Source organism: Meles meles, chromosome 5 (genome assembly GCF_922984935.1).
Source record: "Meles meles chromosome 5, mMelMel3.1 paternal haplotype, whole genome shotgun sequence".
In the NCBI taxonomy this organism is placed as follows: domain Eukaryota; kingdom Metazoa; phylum Chordata; class Mammalia; order Carnivora; family Mustelidae; genus Meles; species Meles meles.
Genome location: NC_060070.1, coordinates 803,854 through 825,345, shown reverse-complemented (window position 1 = coordinate 825,345; position 21,492 = coordinate 803,854). Strand labels below are relative to the sequence as shown.

At 46.2% G+C, this 21,492-nt stretch overlaps 1 protein-coding gene across 1 annotated transcript; it reads right to left on the bottom strand.

Moving 5' to 3' along the window:
* Window positions 1-1,125: 1,125 nt before the first annotated feature.
* On the bottom strand, window positions 1,126-21,397 carry DYNLT2 (dynein light chain Tctex-type 2). Its single transcript, XM_046006770.1, has 5 exons — window positions 21,241-21,397; window positions 11,306-11,512; window positions 8,626-8,784; window positions 5,391-6,747; window positions 1,126-5,348 (listed from the first exon to the last, which is right to left on the bottom strand). The coding sequence occupies exons 1-4, from the start codon at window positions 21,346-21,348 to the stop codon at window positions 6,637-6,639; spliced, it is 585 nt and encodes a 194-aa protein (XP_045862726.1). The 5' UTR covers window positions 21,349-21,397; the 3' UTR covers window positions 1,126-5,348; window positions 5,391-6,636.
* Between the last annotated feature and the right edge of the window lie 95 nt (window positions 21,398-21,492).

The window sequence follows — 21,492 nt, the reverse complement described above, 5'->3', positions numbered from 1 at the left end:
TCTGCTCGCAACCCCGGACCGGCTCCTTCCCTACCCGCTGAAAAAAACTGGCCTGAGTCCACCAAGAAAGATCAACAGCTTCCTCCCAAATTCTCTTACTGGTCGGGGCCCTCGCTCAGATCCTCTGGGGAGAATTCGGCATTAAGTATATGCATGCAGACATATTCCGAATGTAACTGGACATATTCGTGTATTTTGGTCCGCTCTCTTCCCTCGGGTGTTCTGTCTCAGACACAAGTTCTAAACTCATTCCAAGTCAATAGATACTATTACAGCCAGAATATTTTTTTTAAGATTTTGTTTATTTGATAGAGAGATCACAAGCAGGAAGAGCGAGAGGAGGAAGCAGGCTCCCCGCTGAGCAGAGAGCCTGATGCTCCATCCCAGGACCCCCAGACCATAACCTGAGCTGAAGGCAAAGGCCTAACCCACTGAGCCACGGAGGCGCCCCTACAGCCAGAATATTAAGGAGACCCTCTGTGGATGACAGTCCCTGCCCATGGGCAGTTTCCACTCCGAAAGACTAGGACACAAATATGTAAACGTATGTAAAGGCAGTTTAACTTTTGCAAGTACAAAAGTTAAGATTTTATGGTTGACATAGAATTTGAAAAGTATCTTAAGAGACAGGGGTAGGACAATTCCAGGTGAATGTACAACTGAAGAGGAAATAGGGTTTCAAGCCTGAAAAAGGCTGAGAGGTGGAAGCAGGCACAGCAGCCACGCCAGCGCCGGTCAAGAGGAGGGTGAATGAAGGCAGGGGCCAGGAGCTGGGAGAAATGTACTCGGTACCGGCATGAGGGAATGGTGACAACTAAGATTAAGAGTTAAGATATGGGGAGCACCTGGGTAGCTCAGTCTTCTGCCTTCAGCTGGGGTCATGGTCCTGGGGTCCCGGGATCGAGTCCCACTTCGGGCTCCCTGCTCAGCCGGGAGCCTGCTTCTCCCTCTCCTACTCCCCCTGCTTGTGTTTCCCTCCCCCCTGTCAAATAAATAAAATCTTTTTTTTTAAGGAGTTAAGATTTTGGGGGCACCTGGGTGGCTCAGTCAACTGAACACCTGACTCTTGATCTTGGCTCACGTCTTGATCTCAGGGTGGTGAGATCGAGCACCGCGTGAGGCTCCCTGCTCAGCGTGGAGCCTGCTTGGGATTCTCTCCCTCCCTCTCCCTTTGCCCCTCCCTCTCTTAAAAAAATAGAATGAGATAAGATTGTGGTCAGGACCGACTGTGCCACTTAATAGCTGTGTGATCCATATTGAATGGGTAAATTTTTAATCTCCATTTCCTCATTTGTAGGATTAAAATAATAATGTCCATCCAATTATTCCACAAATATTTTATGAAAAGCGACTATGAATTAAGACTCACGTCAGATGATAGAAACCATAGGGAACCATTCACTTGTTCATCAATACCACCTCACTGTGCACCAAGCTGGACACAGAAACGGAGCAGAAAACTAAGTGACGGGTACTGTAAACTCAGAGAGTGTTTCATAAAGAGGAACAGTCCGCTGTCTCAATTGAGAGGTTGAATAAGATGAGGACAAAGAAATGTCCATTGTATTTAGCAAATTGGGGCCAAAAAGCAAACTTAATTATTTTGAGCTGTTTCTAAGGCGTGGCAACTTCAGAAGCTAGACCGAAGTCCCTTGAGGTGGGAAGAGGAGATTCTTGTGTGAGGAAGTCTGCGCCAGCACCAGAGAGAAGGTAGCTGGAGAAGAGGGTGTCGTCTGTAAGGTGGGACAGAGGCGAGCAAGCTTGGATGCTGGCGAGGGAGGGCAGAGGGGACACCAAGTGCGGGAGCTGGGGAGACAGCTTCGGGAAGGCCAGCGGCCAGCACAGGGCCTGGGTGACCCCTCGGCAGCAGGAACACGGTCCATCCGCTGCGACAAGACGGAAAACAGATGGTGGCGGCAGGTGCAGGGAGGTTTTGAGACTTGCTGGTGGAAAACTTGAAAGATTTTCCTCCGATGCTTCTTCTCTCCTGATTGAAATAGGAGGTGAAACCACCCATGGAAGTGACGAGGGGAGTGGGAGGAGGAGGACAGCAAGGCTCCTAGGAGTCCTTTGCCTGCTGCAGGTTTTCTGCAGAGCTTCAAGGGAAACCAGTCGGTCTGGTATTTCCATGTTCTCAGTCAAACGGAGCTTCAGGCTTCCCTTCAGGAAGGGTTTCCCCAGACCAGTAAGAGAGGCCAAGGAGAAATTATAATGATGGGTTATGGCATCGAATGGCGATTCCAGTCGGATTCTACAGTGCTGAGTCAAGGACAGAAAAGGATTGTATAAAAATAACCTGCTGGTGTCCGGGATTTCAGAGGTCATACGGCTGTACATGGTAGCAGCGTCTACAGGGTGAACCGAGGAGCCAGGAGAGCCCGGGGAAGAGGTCAGCAGACGGGAGCTGGTCGAGGAGTCAGGAAGCTAGAGGACAGACTTCCCAGTTTTCAGGAGCGCACGGGACCGTAAAAATGGTCGCAGGAACTGAGGCCGCACAAAGTGATCTTAGTGATCAGAGAGAAAATTTATAATTGCCCAGAACTTTTGGTAAAACGTTTAAGACTCCCTTACTGCCGATGGTAAATGTATAGAGAATTTTTTAAATTGTAAAACTAATATTTAGTAAACTATAAATATGAAAACCACGAGAACTCGCGCTTCATTTCTGTGTAAACACTTTGCCCAGAGTAGTCTGAACTCGCTTTCTCCTGCCGTCACTCACCTTTTGGGCCTGGATAAACTGCCCTCCTCCTCCCAACAGCCGATGTTTTGTATCTTCAGTGTCATACAAGACCTCCAAGTGCCCTTAACGTGAAGTCGTTTCAGTGTCCCTTCATCCTCTGTCAGTCACCTGCTCGGACGGATCTGTGACCCGGGTGCAAGGTTCCCAGCAGCACCCTGGCCTGGCCCAACACCTTAACCAGAGCTCGACACTAACCAGCTCTGTGGGCCTCTGAAAGGACACAACGAGACCTGACTGCAGGGAACTTGCTTTTCAGTCTCTCTGTAATGACAGTTTTCTTTCGATGTGACAAGTAATGCCAACACTAGGCCTGGACACCGGCCAGACCCCCAGGGTCTGTCATTGTTAGCAGCATCTTCTGTGCACGGGTGAAGAAAGTCTCGTCGACACCAACAGTTAGATGCAGACCCAGCGTTACCGCGCGCTCCGTGTTGGACGGGACCTTCATGCAGGCTGAGGTCATCGTCTGGGCTTCACTCCTGTCATTTTCACATTTCCTAATCATATCCAATTTCCTTGTCAGCTCCTCACTTAGCGCTTTGATGCACTTTCAACTTTTGTGGCAAACTTCATAAAACAAAACTTTAATGTGCCAAGGAATGCTCTTCGCATGGCCCATTTCTGCAACACACCCTGTGGGTCGGTCGCTGGGCGGCAAGGAGGCGGTACGGCCGCACTCCTTGCTGTCCGTGCTGGGGCCCGAGGCAGGAGTAACCGGGTGCAGTGACCTGTCACGGACAGGCTTGGCGAGGAGGCCTGGGCTGCGCGAGGGCCATCGGTGCGGTGATCTGTGGCTGAGCACTAGCTGTGAGGTCTGCGCGCGATGTACTTCCTCAGTCAGCGCAGCACAACAGCTGAACTTCGAGTCATGCTTCTGGGGGACTGGTGTTTCGTGACAAGATCTGGCATCCGACTTTGTTCGTAGCACAGCACTGCCCGCGTACGGACTGCCTCGCTGGACAGTTTCCGGTGTGCACCTCGAAGGCACAAAGAAAGGCAGCAGGAGTCAGTAGAGGTGGGCGCTGGGGTCCCTAGCTCTTGTCCTCAGGTGACGAGAAGGAACCAGCCAGCGGCCGTGGGCAGCAGCAGCACGCGGGCGTGACGAGGCATGAACGCACACGGCAGGCTTTGCCAGGAGCTGGGGCACTGAAGGCCAGAGTGGCTGCGTCAGGATGGAGAGGAACAATAGCGTTTGCTCGAGGGGCTGTGGTGGGTAGGTTGTGCAGGGACCAGACTGAGGTCATCTTGGACAAACCCACCACGGTGGCCACTCTGTGGCCGTCCTTCTGCTTGAGTGCACCCTTAATTAGGCATATACTCGAGGCCTCACCTGCTTGCCCTGCCCTGGAGGTCGGACTCTGACACACAGCGATTCCTAACCATTCTCTGCCCTCGCCGGTCCCCCGCAGGTACGCCTACCCTCCAGGGCTGAAAAAGCAGGTCTTAAGGAAGGTGGGCTTGTAGAGATCCACCCGTCACTGCTGCCCAACATGCGCTTCTGTCCTCAGGTCCCCTTAACCAACCGTTTCTTTTCGAGCTGGACTTGGCCTCTTCTTTGGTCTTACAGCTCCTTTGGGGATGTTCTGCATGTACTTCCCTTTCAGAGAACAGGAACTCTTTCGTGGGGACAAGCCAAGCCCTTCTTAAGGAAAGAGACTTAGTGCATCTGGAGGAGAAGCTGGGACAGAGAGGAGTGCTGCGAGGCCTGCAGAGGAAGGTCACTAACTTGCTGTGAAAAGCTCCGAGAAGCCGGATGTCAGATCAGGGACGTGCAGATTTCTCTAGCAGCTGAAGCAAACATCTGCGTCATGTCTGATGTGATTCGTCCTTGAGTCCTTAAGGGCACTGGCAAATTGGATCAGAAGGACATTCCAGTGGCTTCTGGAGGCTCCGGGGGAAGCGGCCACCGCAGCAGAGCAAGAAGACGTGGCTGTGCTGAGGCTCTCTTGGTACACGTCTCCATGTGGCTTGGAGGAGGAGAGGCGGGAAGGGGTCTTTGTGGTGGGAGGGAGGCTGGAACAGAAGTGTACACGACACAGGATGAAGGACAAAGGAGGGCATGGAAGGCACCCGATGATAGCAAAGGTCAAGTCGGGGCGCAGCGAGGAGTCCTGCTGGGTTAGAGACCTTCACGGGCACCTGGAATCCATCAAGCCTCAGGAAATGGCAGTTCTCTTCCCTGGAGAGTCAGACCCGTAAGCACAGGCAGAAGGGTTTAACTCAGAGGCGACCAAGGATGACTGAGGGGCCCTGGGTTGGGGTGATGGGACCCGGGCCGTGCCTTCCAGGTGGTCATGCCCCAGCGTGCTCCCCTTTCCTCCTGAGGTGCACTGGCCGCCCTGGAAGCCTGCTGAGGCAGGGGCCCTGCTCACAGCCCGCGCCTCGCATGGTGCCTGGGACACGGTGCCTGGGACACTGCACACAGAGCGTGGCCGTGCAAACAGCGAGCAAATGAGCCCACGGAAACAGGGGAGGTGGAGGAGACGGGAGGTCGGAGTCCCTCGAATTCAACGAGGTGTGTGCGGGGTCGGGCAGGTCCTTGTAAGACCTCCCATCATGCAACACTGGCAGGTCACATCTGAGGATGAGGAAGCTCCGGGGCTCTCTGAAGGGCTGGGCCCGCGGGCTCGGGGATTCACTACCTCACGTGGTCCCCATGCCACCTGTTCATGAACAGGAGGCCGCAGGCTTTACGACTACATCCTGCAAGTTCAGCAGGAAGGTGCAGGGCTTTAACCGACGGGCTGCACAGGCTCGTCACCACGTCTCCTGCGGCTGTGGCTCACAGCGGACAACTCCCAGCTGAAGATCTGGGGCAGTGATGACCCACGTTTCTGCTGCATAGCCCAGAGCTGTTGGTCCTGGATTCTCCAGCTCAGGAGGACACGTAAGTGAACAGAAAACTCCGCCCGACCGCACACCTTCCCCTCTTTGGACGGTTCAACCAATGGCGATTTCAACCAGCCCTTAAGTTTGACATGGTTCTGCAAGCCCTAATTAGAGCCCTGAGGCCACCCGAAGACAGACACGACGGGTTGCCTCCTCCAAGCCTGTCCGCTTCTTCCGTGCTGGAGCTCTGCACACTCTTTTCGTGGGGCCCTGCACTCCTGCAAAGGGAAATGCGCCCTCAGCCCCAAGGAGTGAACTATGACCCATCTGGTCATGGACAGGAACATGATCAGATTATACCAAGTTAAACAAATGTAAAAGTCTGGGGGAGACGGGAAAGACAGAAAACACCTGTGTCCCTGATCAAATGCCAGGAAAATGAAATTCTCCTCTTTAAAAAACAAAAAACAAAACAAACAAACAAACAAAAACTGGATTAGGTTTTTCAGTTCTTGCACCTAAAAAGAATTTAACAAAGGGTAACAAAAGGAATGACCACACATTAAGCATTTTGATTCCTTAAGGATGTGTTAAGTACATTGTCTTTAATCCAAACTTGCCAATTTCTTTCTAAAGAATGCCTACAACATATTAAAATGCCATTTAAAATATAACTGCCTTTAGAAGTTTTCCAAACCTATTCTAACATTTACTTGACACCTTAGAAAGTTGTGTTATAACTTCCTTCAGCAAATTCTTATGTCTCGACTGTAAAAAGACGATACGTCATCCCTCGTATGAGCGTCGGCACCTCCGCGAGCACTTCCAGACCCCTCTCTACCCCTGTGTGTGCTGCTCTTACCTTTCTGCTTCGGGGTAAGAGAATGTTAATAAATATGGTGACCATAAGGATGAAGGTAAAAACTCGGCTCTTCCTTGTTTGTTGTTAGAAGAGCACAGCGAGGCTTCAGCCGGAAGCAAAGGCAAAATGCATCCACGAAGCAAGTCTTCAGAGCCACGGATCTCGGAAGCTGAGAGGCCTGCGCTCCCGCACAGGTGACAAGCTATTCACAGAAGAGAGCAAACACCAGGGCCAAGGCGACGTACGTTTCCGTTTCATGTTTCGCTGCAACCCAGCTGTCCCATGCAACATCCCAGATCCATCTGCTGGCAATCTGTGAGACACAAATTTCAAAAGACCAACTATAAACTGAACAGGTTAAGAAGTAAACTTTAAGTCTACACAGTATCTTAGAAAGTGGTATTTAAAAACTAGTTTGTCCCACTTCCCCCTTCCTGAAAGTGGTCCTTCTCTGACATGGGACTGGACCTTTAGCACTGTCTGGGGTCTGAGAGTTCTGCATATGGCACTACTCAGCTGCGTTACACTCTCTGAAACGGAATTTTCCTTTCCAGCCTTCAAATATGTTCAAGGGAAAGTTTATTAGAACCTTTTTTGGAAATAAAGAAATAGCATTGATTATCCGAACAGGCTGTTAGAGAAAATTCTAAATCCTTTGCTTCACTCACAAAGCCCCACGTTTTCTAACTAGAGCCTACTTTTCCGTGGTGGATATAAATGGCCACAAACCTTCTGTGGCTTCTCCCAAGAGGGCGAGTCTATTTCTCCAACCCTTGCGTATGAACTGGCCTTAGGACTTGCCCTGAGCAGAAGACTAGGACGTTGTATGACTTCAAGCAGAGCCTTCAGCGGTCTTCTGCTCCCACCTGCTGCGAACGCTGTGAGGAGACCCCCCACATAAGGAAAGCCACTCAGCCCACAGGACCGTGGCTCACATGCAGGAGAACCCAGGAGCCTGAGCCAACAGCCAGCCCCGCCCCCAGACACGTGAGCGAGGCCACGTCAGACCACTGCGAGTGCGTCAGGGAGACCCGCAGGAAAAGCAGCCGTTGCAGTCGGGCTGCCCCACAGAGTGAAGAGCAGATAAATGGCTGTTTCAGGCTTCTACGTTCTGGGGTGGTTCGCTGGCTGGTATTGCTCCCCACAGACAGCACACCCACGTCCACCGCGGAACACAGGCAAGCACGTGGGTTATTGAGCAAGCACCGTGGCCTCTGGCGTGCTCTGCTTGCAAGTCCTTGGGCTCCGGTACAGCTGGTTTCGCCTTGACATTCGGATACCAGCGGGTCTGCCTGTCTCCAGATAGTCCCCGTGGCCACTCTGCCACACGGCCCTCCTCTTCCCCACGTGAGAAGTGTGTGCTGTGTTCTCTTCTCCCTGGGAGCCAAGGCCACGTCTGTCTTGCTGACTGACTCTCATGTGAGCAGCACCCTCCGCCCGCTTCCGTGAAGACTGGAGACCGCGCCAGCTGCCACACGTGGACAGGCAGCTCACTCAAGCTCACGTGGCCTCGTGTATTCGTTATGGTAAATGACGACAAGTGCCTTGCTGCTTACCAAGGCCTCTGGCCAGAGACCGCGTGGAGGGCCCCTTACAGACCAGCTCACTGACCCGAGGGCAGCTGCTGCCCATAGGTGTACCGCCCACCTCCCGTTCACAGATGAGAACACCGGTGCCCAGGCCGCAGGCCCCGACGGTCGCTGCCGGTGTTCACTTCCAGTCAACCGGACTCGGAAACCAAAGCAGTCCCACTGTCCATCCCATTCCCTTTCTTAAACTCTGACCTGCCTTGTTTTCTTTCCTTGAGTACAGGGACATCTCTTGGAGAATCATGGTCTGCATCTCCCCATTTTCTGTCTCTTTTCTCAGTACCTAACCTGACTCCCATGAGTGCTCAAAATACATTTACTGGTTAATTATCAAATGACATTAAATTGCCAAAATCAGTGTGATCAAGGAATAGGATAGCCATAGAGTGTAATAAATTATCAATAGAAAGTTGCCTTTTCTGGGTGAGGACTTTTCCAATAACAGGCAGTGAAGGAAGATACAGCTATAAAATCAGCCTTTGTCAGAGAGGCGCCTGCGGGCCCCAAAGTGCCGTGGTGGTGGTGGCTCAGGACCTCTCAGGTCACTAGAGGGGACAGCCTGGAGCACCGGCTGATAGATGCTGGGTCAGTGTGGTGCTTACATGTATTGCCTGACCAGTCTTCTGAATAAACAATACTTTTATGATGAACTTGTAACGGTGGTACCCGAATTCTTTCACTGCTGACAAGATGCGGTCTGCTAAGTCAAGTGACAGGCGAGAGAAGACTTTATCATCGTAGTTGACATCTTTAAGATTTTCCTTTAAAAAAAATAGGAAAGACATTTTCATTTTCAAACCATTTTCTGTATAAAAATTCAAGAAAACATGTCTAATCCACAGAACTTTAAAAAAATACATGCATTCCTTCTAACCAAATAACATTAAGTGAATGTTGTGCTTGCCAACTTATTTCAGTAACAATGTTGAATAAGTGATTTTGGTTTTAATTACATTCCATTGCTCTTCATCACCAACCCGCAACCCGTAAGGTTTCCTTTACTTGGTCACTCCATCAAAAGCTAGTCGGGAGACATGGGAATTTTAAAACAAGTGCTTCTGGGAATGCTTAGGTTGATGAAGGAAATCTTTCTATAATTTCTGTATTTGCTAAAACTCAGACTTGAGTTTTCCTAAAGCCTGGGTTTCCTGGACAGGAGCCTGTATTACGTGACTACTGTCTCCCCCAGCCTCCCTGACTCGAAGCCACTTCTCCAGCCCTCTCCCCATGGTGTTGCACTCTGCTGCTCTCTGTGGACGCCGGGACGCTGAGATCCAAGATTTTCTGCCATGTCTGCTGTGGATTAATCACAGCTGGGGAGACAGATGGGCGTCAGAAGCACTAGGCTTTCCCACAGCCCGTAAGCAGACTGGACCACCCAGCGAGCAGAATGCATGTGCCTTTGAATGACCTGACAATGACGACTTAACATGGTTCTGGGTCCTGTGATAACAAATGAACTCCTAACACCTAATTTTATACGCATGTAAAACCAAATATATTGTCTCGTTTTATTGGTTTTGATTCCCTTCTAGAATGGTGCTGGACCTAAAACTGGGTCTAGAAGCATCCATCTCCCTCAGGCACTGAGGTTTCGCCTTTCGGACACTTAGCAACATCCATTCTCTCTCCCCATCTGCCTAACAAACCCCGGGCTTCGCCCCCCTATGCGCTCTTGTTTAACAAATGGTGAGTGCCTGCTCCAGGAAGAGGCCCACAATCTCCAGTATGATCCACTATGTCTGCATCTAGAACTGTGATGAATTTTCTGTGAACCCAAGGGAAAACCCCTGGCCTCTTTATGACCCATTGCTATCCCCCCACCACAGCCAATCAGCTGTTCCAGGCCCCACCACGCTCGATGCAATTCTGTAAATTACCCTATGCAGATACAACTTGAAATCCTATTATAGCCAATAAATCTGAACTCAGTCTATGCAGTAAGGCCCAGCAAGAGACACACCAAAATGTATATTCTCATGTCACAAATGCTTGCTCTTAGTGTTTAAATAAGAGAAGGTAAATTATTTCATTGTATCAAACTGAGTTGAATTTATTTCCTGAAGCCATGAGCCATCTGACAATGATTAGTTCAGCTTAGAAATCTGTCTATGGCAGTAGAGGCTAGAATAGGCCTCCTAAATATTCTTCTGTAATAATAAAAGTTAATTCATTTAAATAATTAACTTCGATATTATTAAAATAGTATTAACCATTTATACAAAATGAAGAGATGCTTTCTTCCCAACAGCTAGCTCACGTAAGTTGTTACTGAAGGAATGCACCTTGCAAACTGAAGGGAGAGGGAACTTTGGAACAAGGAACATGTCTGGGGTAGACTCGGGCTTGGTGGAGTCCACAGGGGAATCTGGCCATCAGAAAACACCTGGGTACCTGGTGCCCAGCACTCGAGACCACAGATGAAAAGGTGATTCAGAAAAGGTAGTCCCGGGGCACCTGGGTGGCTCAGTCGGTTAAGCACCTGCCTTCAGCTCAGGTCATGATCCCAGGGTCCCGGGATGGAGCCCTGCTTTGGGCTCCTTGCTTGGTGGGAAGCCTGCTTCTTTGTCTCCCACTCCTCCTGCTTGTGTTCCCCCTCCTGCAGTCCTTCTGTGTCAAATAAATAAATAAATAAAATCTTAAAAAAAAAAAAGAAAAAGTCGTCCTTCAAACTTTCTATAAATAAAAAATTTTAATTTGGTCCTTTAAGAAAGATGATGGAGGAATTCTTTCCATCCGAACAACCTAGCCTTCAGATACCAACACTAGTATAAATAATGATATTAATATTAGTCTTACAGTACTTTATAAAATTGGAAAAGCCTTTTTGGACTAGCCTGGAAATAACTGTCCTAATCAGCCTTTAGATGTCAGTCAGTTTAAAGAAGGGACCAGTGATGTGACAAACAAGAGAATACTTTATCATCATGTTTGCGACATACATGTCAGCAGCTGCCTGTCCTTACAGGGTTTAGGGTCCAGGAACCACCTTTCACACCCACACACACATGCCGTGTGTTTTAACTCATTCCTCCAAATACCGGAAAACATGAAACCTGAGGGATAAATAATTTATGGATAATTAAGAGTTGAAATAACTAAAGAATTAAATCTAGCTCATGGTATCAGTGGGAAGATTCTTGAGGGTGACTACAAAGTACTTTCATATTTTCAGAGACAAATGCTACCAAAAAAGTTGATGAATTATATGGCCATAACCTTAATATGCCGATCAAATCTGCAAAGCTAAGATACCGCTATCACACCTAGGCATCAACCTACTGTTAGTATCTGCTGGACTTTAGTTTCTACTGAATGAGCTTGGAATTTTTTCAATGGTTCCATTCTATACGAATTAGCAAACTTCATTTTGGCCAGGGCACTCTTCCACTCTTTACCCAAGTCAGCAATTGAATCATCGAATGGAGGCTCTACATACTGAACATCATGAATCGAGTCTCTCAGTCTTTCTTTTAAAATCTGTGTATACTGAAAGAAGGGGAAGGAAATGAGAAAGAGATTATTTTTTTAATTATAAAATGAAATTTTAGATTTAAGAACCCTAATACAATGGGACAGAGCTGACAGAAAGTCTGGAAATCCATTCTAATTGACTTCTGTGACAGAGAAATTGCTGAATCTGAGATTCACTGATTCACTCCTGGCTATCAATTGGGTAAAAGAAAACTAACCTTACTGGCTAGCTGTCATCTCTCTATAGACACGAATTTGCACACATATATTTACAATATCCATGGAAGATATGAAAGAACCAGAAACAAGACAGGCCTCCAGAGAGAGGGCAGCTGGGTGGCTAGGAGACGTGTGTGTAAGGAGAACTTGCCAGTCCTCTACCCTGAGGTTATGAAAATATTATCCTTCATTGTCTTCTTACAGTTTTAATTATTTACTTTTATTTAATTGTCCTTGAATAAATAATACCATTATTTACCTAAGTCTTCACATAATATTTACATGAATAACAGTCTTAAGTTGAAAGATAACAAAAGTGTACTGATTTGGTACATACATTATTTTATGCTTTTGACATGCATTCACTCTGTGACATTCAACATTCTTTAAAGAAATAGTTATGTGGTGCCTAATATGGTCCAGATAAATGTTGTAGGCTCTGAAGTTCATAGCTCACAGTGGTAAGCTCCATCGTACTAGCGAGTGATTCATTGTTGGGCTTATGCGAACTCATATTCAAGCAGTCTGCACTCACGCAGGGATCATTCTGATGGACAGGAGAGCCGACTGACCATTGAAAGCACACACGAAAATGAATTAGCGGATTTAAGTGGTAGTAATTGCTATAAAAACAAAACCACGCAACTTGGGAGGAACTCACTGGGAAGGGCTAATTTAACAGAGTGATCAGAGAAGGCCCCTATGAATGAAGTTGTATTTGGGCTGAAGCCCCGAAAGAACATACACAGTCTTCGGGGCAAACAGCGCGTTCTAGGAGCAGGTTTGTGGTCAGCGTCGCTGAGTGTCCTGAGTGAAGCAGAGTGCTGACAGGATGGGAGCTAGGAAGACAACCGAGGAGCAGGTCGTGAAGCACTGACTAGAATGTGATGAACACTTTGGATTTTATTCTCAGAACGGTGGGAACCGCTGGAAAGTTCAAGGACGTTAGTGATAGGTTCCACATTAGTTTTAGAAGTGCATTCTGGCTGGTGTAGTGAACAGATTAGAGGGATAGCAGGGCTCCGATGAACATATCTTTATACTTTGTAACGCTTTTTACAAATAATATTAACTAAGTAATTCTGTAACTTTATAATAGCTTTTCTAACCAGGAACATGGTTTACTTTGGTAATTATGTAAGAATTTTTATTTCCAAGTAATTTATTTTGACATAAATCTTTCAATTTACTCTGAAGCATTTATTCTTCTGCTACTTTTCCAGTGGGGCTTTAAGGTGATTTAAATTGCACCCACCTCACATAGACCAGTGGAAGAGAGTAGAGAGCCCAGATATAGACCCACAACTTTATGGTCAAATAATCTTCGACAAAGCAGGGAAAAAATATACAGAGGAAAAAGGACAGTCTCTTCAATAAATGGTGCTGGGAAATTGGACAGCTATATGTAGAAGAATGAAACTCGACCAATCTCTTACACCGTACACAAAGATAAACTCGAAATGGATAAAAGACCTCAACGTGAGACAGGAATCCATCAGAATCCTAGAGGAGAACATAGGCAGTAACCTCTTCGATATCAGCCACAGCAACTTCTTTCAAGATATGTTTCCAAAGGCAAAGGAAACAAAAGCGAAAATGAACTTTTGGGACTTCATCAAGATCAAAAGCTTCTGCACAGCAAAGGAAACAGTCAACAAAACAAAGAGGCAACCCACAGAATGGGAGAAGATATTTGCAAATGACAGTACAGACAAAAGGTTGATATCCAGGATCTATAAAGAACTTCTCAAACTCAACACACACAAAACAGATAATCGTATCAAAAAATGGACAGAAGATATGAACAGACACTTCTCCAACGAAGACATACAAATGGCTATCAGACACATGAAAAAATGTTCATCATCACTAGCCATCAGGGAGATTCAAATTAAAACCACATTGAGATACCACCTTACACCAGTCAGAATGGCCAAAATTAGCAAGACAGGAAACAACGTGTGTTGGAGAGGATGTGGAGAAAGGGGAACCCTCTTACATTGTACACATACACATTGTACACATACAATGTGTACGCCCCAGAGATACAGATGTAGTGAAAAGAAGGGCCATCTGTACCCCAATGTTCATAGCAGCAATGGCCACGGTCACCAAACTGCAGAAAGAACCAAGATGCCCTTCAATGGATGAATGGATAAGGAAGATGTGGTCCGTATGATGGAGTATTATGCCTCCATCAGAAAGGATGAATACCCAACTTTTGTATCAACATGGACGGGACTGGAAGAGATTATGCTGAGTGAAACAAGTCAAGGAGAGAGAGTCAATTATCATATGATTTCACTTATTCCTGGAGCATAACAGATGGAGAGGAGAAGGGAGTTGAGGGAAATTGAAGGGGGAGATGAACCATGAGAGACTATGGACTCTGAAAAACAATCTGAGGGTTTTGAAGGGGCGGGGGGTGGGAGGTTGGGGGAACCAGGTGGTGGGTATTATGAAGGGCACATACTGCATGGAACTCTGGGTGTGGTGCACAAACAATGAATTCTGTTACGCTGAAAAGAAATAAAAAATAAGGTTAAGGGGCGCCTGGGTGGCTCAGTGGGTTTAAAGCCTCTGCCTTCAGCTCAGGTCATGATCCCAGGGTCCTGGGATCGAGCCCCACATCAGGCTCTCTGCTCAGCAGGGAGCCTGCTTCCTCCTCTCTCTCTGCCTGCCTCTCTGCCTGCTTATGATCTCTGTCTGTCAAATATATAAAATCTTTAAAAAAAATAAGGTTAAATATAAAAAAAAACAACGAACTCCTAAAGATGTCATAAGTACACCTCAGATTCAAGAATAAACTTAAAGGAAATTTTCATTTATTGAAACACAAAAGAGACTTAACACTCTTTTTCTGTGTCATTTAGTATTATTAAGTATTATTAAGTATCAAAAGGTATTAGGTATTTAAATCTAACCAAATATATAATAAAGCTAAATTTAAAAAATAAAAAAATTGCACCTACCTCTTAAACTTTTATTAATTTCAATGTTTATTACCTCTAGATTTTTCTAACTATATAATACAGGTCTACATATTTCTATCATCCCTCCTCCATCCCTTTCCATATTTTACTGCACAGGCCAGTAGTTTAAAATGTAAATATCAGATCTCACAGTCCTCGAGTATTGTGAGAGTATTTATTCTCCACCACCGATGGATCTGTGTGGCAGAAACTGGCACTGGGCAATACATCCCTTTCTCTGCCCCCTCTGAGGGGTTCATCTTATCGGCAGGTTGGCAAGAGAAAGAACACAATTAAATGCAGAATCTCCCAGCTCTTCTCTTGGCAGCTGATCGGAACAAGTACGTATCATCTGTCTGACTTCTGTGGACGGTTCCCAGAGACAGGCCGTTGTCTTAGACAGTATCAGTGTCCAGCCGCGGCCATGACCGTTCAGTGACCTGCTTGAGCATTAGTCGAAATGTTACCAGTCTGTTTTTCATCACTGATAGCTTGTTAATATGGTTAGATGATTTCTGTACATTTAACCAAACTTGCATTCCAAGAAAAAAGCCCACTCAAATATAATCTTACTATTGTTATTTGACTGAATGCTTGTGCCTTTTGACCTCTACATATTTTTCTTTCCAGATTTCACATAGACGTGAACTCATACAGTATCTGTCCGACTTATTTCACCTAGCCTGTTCTCAAGGTCTACATGTTATTGCAAATGGCAAGATTTCACTCTTTTTTTAATGGTGGAATAAGTAAATATTTAGGATGTTTTCATATCTTGGCTATTTATTGTAAATAATGCTGCAATAAACATAGGGATGCATATATCTTTTCAAATCAGTGTTTTCATTTTCTTTGAAGAAATACCCAGAAATGGAATTGCTGAATTGTATGGTAGTTCTACTTTTAATTTTTTGGCGAGCCTCCATATTGTTTTGTTGTACTACCCACAGTAGGAGTTGTACCCACTTATGTTCCCACCAATAATCCACGAGGGCTGCCTTTTCTCTACATCCTTGCCAACACTTGTCATCTTTAGTCTTTTCAATAATAGTGAATCAAATAGGTGTGAGGTAATATGTTTTTATTTACTTATTTATTTGACAGATGGAGATCACAAGCAGGGAGAGAAGCAGGCAGAGAGAGGAGATGAAGCAGGCTCCCTGCTGAGCAGAGAGCCCAATGTGGGGCTCGATCCCAGGACCCCGAGATCATGACCTGAGCCGAAGGCAGAGGCTTAACCCACTGGAGCCACCCAGGCACCCCAATATTTTTTTTTTAAGATTATTTATTTGACAGAGATAGAAAGCACAAATAGGCAGAGTGGCAGGCAGAGGAAGGAGGCAGGCTCTTTGCTGAGCAGAGATCCAGATGTGGGGCTGAACCCAGCCTGAAGGCAGCCGCTTAGCTGACTGAGCCATCCAGGTGCCCTTCTCACTCTGGGGTTTTGATTTGCACTTCCCAGATGATTAAGGATGTTGAGCATCTTCCCTTGTACCTGAAGTCCATCTGCACATCTTCTTTGGAAAAATACCTATTCACGAATTCTGGTCATTTTATAATCCAATTGCTAGGGTTATTTTTGGTTTGTTCATTTGTTTTGGTTTATTGCTGTTGAGTTATAGGAGTTCTTTACGTATCTTGGATATTAACCCCTTATTACTTAAATGATTTGCAAATAATCTTTCCCACTCAGTAGGCTGCCTTTGCACTTTGTTGATTTCCTTTGCGGTGCCAAAACTTTTTAGTTTAATGTAGTTCCATCTCTTTATTTTTGCTTTTGCTGTTGTTGCTTTTGGAGCTGGATCAAAAAAATCATCACCAAGACTGATGTTAAGGTGTTTATTACCTATGTTTTCTTTTTGGAATTTTATGGTTTCAGGTCTTACATTCAAGTCTTTAATCTATTTTGAGTTTATTTTTGTGTACATGTAAAATGCTGGTTGTTTTCCCAATAACCATTGAAAAGACTGTCCTTTCCCTTTTGTATATTCTTGGCTCCTTTGTTATAATTCACCATAAATGTGTGTTTACTTCTGGACTCTACTGCCCTATTGATATGTCTGTGTTTATGGCAATGCCATACTCTTTTGATCACTAAAGCTCTGAAATACAATTTGGAGTCCTAAAGAGAGATGCTTCTAGCTTTGTTGTTCTTCCTCCATACTGCTTTGGATATTTGGGGTCTTTTCTGATGTCCTAGAAAGTTTAGGATTGTTCTGTGAAAAATGCCATTGGAATTTTTAGGGATTACAGTCAATCTGTAGATTGCTTTGGGTAGTGTGTACATTTTAACAATATTAGTTCTTCCAACCCAGGAACATTGAGTATCTTTCCACTCATTTGTGTTGTCTTCAATTTCTTTCATCAACATCTTAAGAGTTTTCACTGTAAGAGTCTGGAGGACTTTCACATCCTGGATTAAATTTGTTCGCATTTTATTCTTTTTAATGCAATTGTGAAATGGGACTTTTCCCCTTAATTTCTGACAGCTTGTGTACAGAACTGCAGTAGATTTTTTTCATATTGATTTTACTGCCTGCAATATTTAGAAGTTTACTGAATCAAACAATTTCTTGGTAGAGACTTTAAGATTTACCATATATAATATCATGTCATACACAAATAGTGACAGTTACACATTTTTCTTTCCAATTTGTATGCCTTTTTTTCCTTTCTCTTGCCTAATTTCTCTGGCTAGAACTTCCAATACGATGTTGAATAGAACTGGTGGGAGTGGGCATCCTTGTCTTGTTCCTAAACTTAAAGGAAAAGCGTTCAGCTCTTCACCATTGCGTATGTTCACTGTAAGTTTGTCATATGTGCCCTTAGTATGCTAAGGTATGCTCCCTCTAAACCCACTTTGTTGAGTTTTTAGGATAAATGGATATTGAATTTTATCAAATGCTTTCACTGTATCTATTGAGATGACACAATTTTTTTTTAAAGATAATTAATTGAGAGAGGGAGAGAGAGCATGAGTGGGGTGAAGGGTAGAGGGAGATGCAGACTCCCCACTGAGCATGGAGCCTGATGTGGGGCTTGTTCCTGGGACTCCAGGATCATGACCTGAGCCGAACGCAGACACTCAACCGACTGAGCCACCCAGGCACCCAGGCTGGTATGATTTTTATCCTTCATTAGGCTATTGCAACCTCACACTGATTGTTGGGGATGCTGACCACCCCTGCATCATAGAATAAATCATACTTGACCATGGTATATGATCTTTTTTATATATTGTAAAAGTTGGCCCAATTTTTTGTGTATTTTTTACAACTATATCCATCAGGTTTATTGGCCTGTAGTTTTCTTTTCTCTGGTGTCCTTGCATGGTTTTGGTATCAGGGTACTGTTGGCCTCATAAAATTCATTTGGAAGTATTCCTTCCTCTTTTATTTTTTGAAAAACTTGACAAAGACTGGTATTGATTCTTTCAATGTTTGGTAGAATTCGCCAATGAAGACATATGGTCTGGACTTTTGTTTGTTGGGAGGTTTTCATTACTGAGTCAATCTTATTAGCAATTGGTCTGTTCAGGTTTTCAATTTCAGGAATTTATACCTTTTTTTTCTGGGTTGTCCAAATTGGTGGCATAAAACTGCTAGTAGTATCTTATGATACTTCGTATTTCTAGGGCATCAGCTGTAATATCTCTTCTTTCATTTTTTTCTCCTCTTCCATTTTTAATTTTGTTTGAGCCCTCCCTTTTTCCTTTGGTGACTGTAGATAAAGGCTTGTGAAGTTTGTTTCTTTTCATTAAGCCAGCTCTTAATTTCACGTTCTCATTTTTTTTCTATTTTTTGATATGTAAAGTTAGGTTGCTCATTTATTTTTTGTTTCTTGAGGTTAAGCATTGTCATGAAATTCCCTCGTGGAAATGCTTTTCTGCATTCTATGTATTTTGGTATGTTGTATTTCCATTTTCATGTTTCAAGAAATTTTAAAATTTTTCTTTTCATTTCTCTATTGACACATTAGTTGTTCCATAGAATGTTTTTAACCTTAATATTTTGGAATTTTTCTGTTTTCTTCTTATAATTGACTTTCAATTCCATACCATTGTGGTTGGTAAAGATTCTTGGTATTTTACTCTTCTTAAACTTATGAAGACTTGTTTTGTGGCCTAATGTGATCAGTGTTGGGGAACGTTCCATGTGCACTTCAGAATGTATTCTGCTGCCCCTGGATGGAATGTTCTAGATGTATCTGTTAAGTCCATCTGGTCTAATGTGACATTGAAGGCTGATGTTTTCCTTTTTGTCTGAATGACCTATTCATTGATACAAGTCGGTACTGAAGTCCCCTTTTATTGCACTGCTGTCTCTTTCTCCCTTTATGTCTTGATGTATTTAGGGGTTCCTAACACTGTAATATTTGGCAAAAACTCACCAGAATATCCATATGGGACTGGAACTTTCTATATGGAAAAGTTTTAAACTACAGTTTTAAACTTTGATACAGGGGCTGCTCAGGTTATCTATTGTTTCTTAAATGAGCTAGTCATTTGTTTCTATATATTAGTTTTTCTAGAGCAAACGTAATAAAATACCACAGACCAGGTGGTTTAAACAATTTTTTATTTGCTCACAATTCTGGAAGCTTCTGGGTTTCATCTATACCACAAAGTTAAGGAAAGTGAAAGTCCCACAAACTCTATCATATGGGAAATGAATTACTCCTCCCAAGGAAAATGGAGGTGCTGTTACTAGAAGAAGAAGAAAAAAAACCCCGAATGCACAATATATTAAAAGACATTTAAACTGATTAAATTGTGTTGTGTATCTTCATGTTTTCTATACTCAAGAACAGAGGAATTCTCTACTGCCCCAAAGCTAGAATTACCCATTAGTGCACTGACTGTCCTCAGGTACATTTAGTGAGCATATGTGGAGTGCTTTCTCAGTCTCTTCCTTATTTCTGGTCTATTCCAATTTCTTACTCCTAGAAGCCTGGGCCTTTTTTTTTTTTTTTAAGATTTTATTTATTTAGAAGGAGCATAAGCAGGGGCAGTGGGAGAGGGAGCAGCAGCCTTCTCATAGAGGAGGGAGCCCAATGCAGGGCTCGATCCCAAGACCCTGGGATCATGACCTAGGCTGAAGACAGAGGTTTCAGCAACTGAGACCCCCCAGGCGTCCCTAGAAGTCTAGGTCTTAAAGGCAGCTGTGATTGATCACATCCATGTCAAGTAGGCAAAAATGGCCTTGGTCCATGTCTTTATTTCCAGACTACGGTCTATATATCAAGTGTGTGTGTATTCAAAATACACAAACCTTTCCTTACTGCTGGTGATGTATCTATAAAACAGACTTATTACCAACGCTGTTGATCCTTGAAGAACAGGAAGGTTAGAGGCACTGACCACCCCCTCCAGTAAAAAAAAAAAAACAAACTGTGTGTAATTTCTGAGTCCCCCGAAACTTAGTCTGTTGACCAGAAACCAATAACATAAACTGCCAACAAGCACATAGTTTGTATGTTATATACGGTATTCTAAAAAAGTGTCTTTCAAATTGTTACAAACGTCCAAATATTTTTCCGACATATTTCTTGAAGTAATCCGTGTGATGGGGCGCCTGGGCAGCTCAGTGGGTTAAGCCTTTGCCTTCGGCTCAGGTCATGATCTCAGGGTCCCAGGATAGAGCCCTGCACCGGCCTCTCTGCCTACTTGTGACCTCTGTCTGTCATATAAACAAATAAAATCTTAAAAAATAAAAAAAAGATGACCCGTGTGCACGGGACCTGCATGGTGGGGCTCACGCTGCTACGGGCCCCCCTGCACGGCGCAGCTTCTGGGAGCACGGGCTCCCCCTCTGAGGGGCGAAGGTTTGCAGGCTCGCTCTGCTCGGTTCCTTCCTTTGTCAAAGGGACATGGCAGGGCTGTCGTCAGGGCCGACGTGTTCCCACTCGCTTTGTTCCCTGAAACCTGTCGGGATCTGCCAACGTTAGCGCTTCTCTGCTCCGCCTCCTGCACGGCGGACCGGCGGGTCCCACGACGCAGGGGGAAGAGGCCTTGAGACAAGCAGACCAGGACCCCGCAGCAGACGCCCGTCTCCGCGCCGGCCGCAGCTCCCCACGCCGGGGCCGGCGTTTCCCCGCGGAAGGTCTGCAGAAACGGCCCCGATCGCAGCAGCGGGTCTCGCCGCCCTCGGCGCTGCTCCCCCCGCTCGCCCGACGGCGCTCCCGTGAACTCCGGGCAGTCAGGGCCCTTGTGCTTCCCTCCCGCGAGCCCTCAACCCCGCGACGGCGGCTGTTCCGAAAACCCCACGCCCCGCACACGTGCCCTCGTCCACGCAGCCCACGCGCGGCCCGAAGCGCGGCAGAGCCTGGCGCAGCCCCGGGAGCACGACGGAGGGGGACCCGCCGCAGCAGCACGAGGGAGCGGAGCGAGCCCGAGAGCGCCGGGGAAGGGAGCGCGGGTCCGGGGGGAGCGCGAGTCCGGGGAGCGCGAGTCCGGGAGCACATCCGAGGGGAGCGCGAGTCCGGGGGCCGCTCACCGGCCGCTCACGCCGCCACGCGCCGCGGCCCCCGCGCTCCGGCCCACCCCGCACTCACTGCCTCCCTCTCGAACATGCTGGGCTTCCTCTCCTTCCGAGGCGGCGGCGGCTGCAGCTGAGGAGCCGGGCTCGTGGACCGCTTCCCGCCTCGCCCGCGCTTCTCCATGCCGCCCGCCTCCACCGCCCGCAGCGGCCCGCCTCCCCGTCCCGAAGGCCTCGGCGGCTTCCCGCGACAGCTTAAGTCTCGCGCGTGCGCCGAAGACTTGAGACTTCTGAACGCGCGGGCGGGAAGGAGGGGCGGGGCGAGGCG

Bases quoted from the DNA above. Each gene is read 5' to 3' on its own strand.
- DYNLT2 (XM_046006770.1), bottom strand. From the start codon at position 21,348: ATGGAGAAGCGCGGGCGAGGCGGGAAGCGGTCCACGAGCCCGGCTCCT. The intron at 11,513-21,240 runs GTGAGTGCGGGG...CCCTTCTTTCAG, and splicing joins GCATGTTCGAGAGGGAGGCA to TATACACAGATTTTAAAAGA. The intron at 6,748-8,625 runs GTAAGCACCACA...TGTGTCTCACAG, and splicing joins AGACTGGTCAGGCAATACAT to ATTGCCAGCAGATGGATCTG.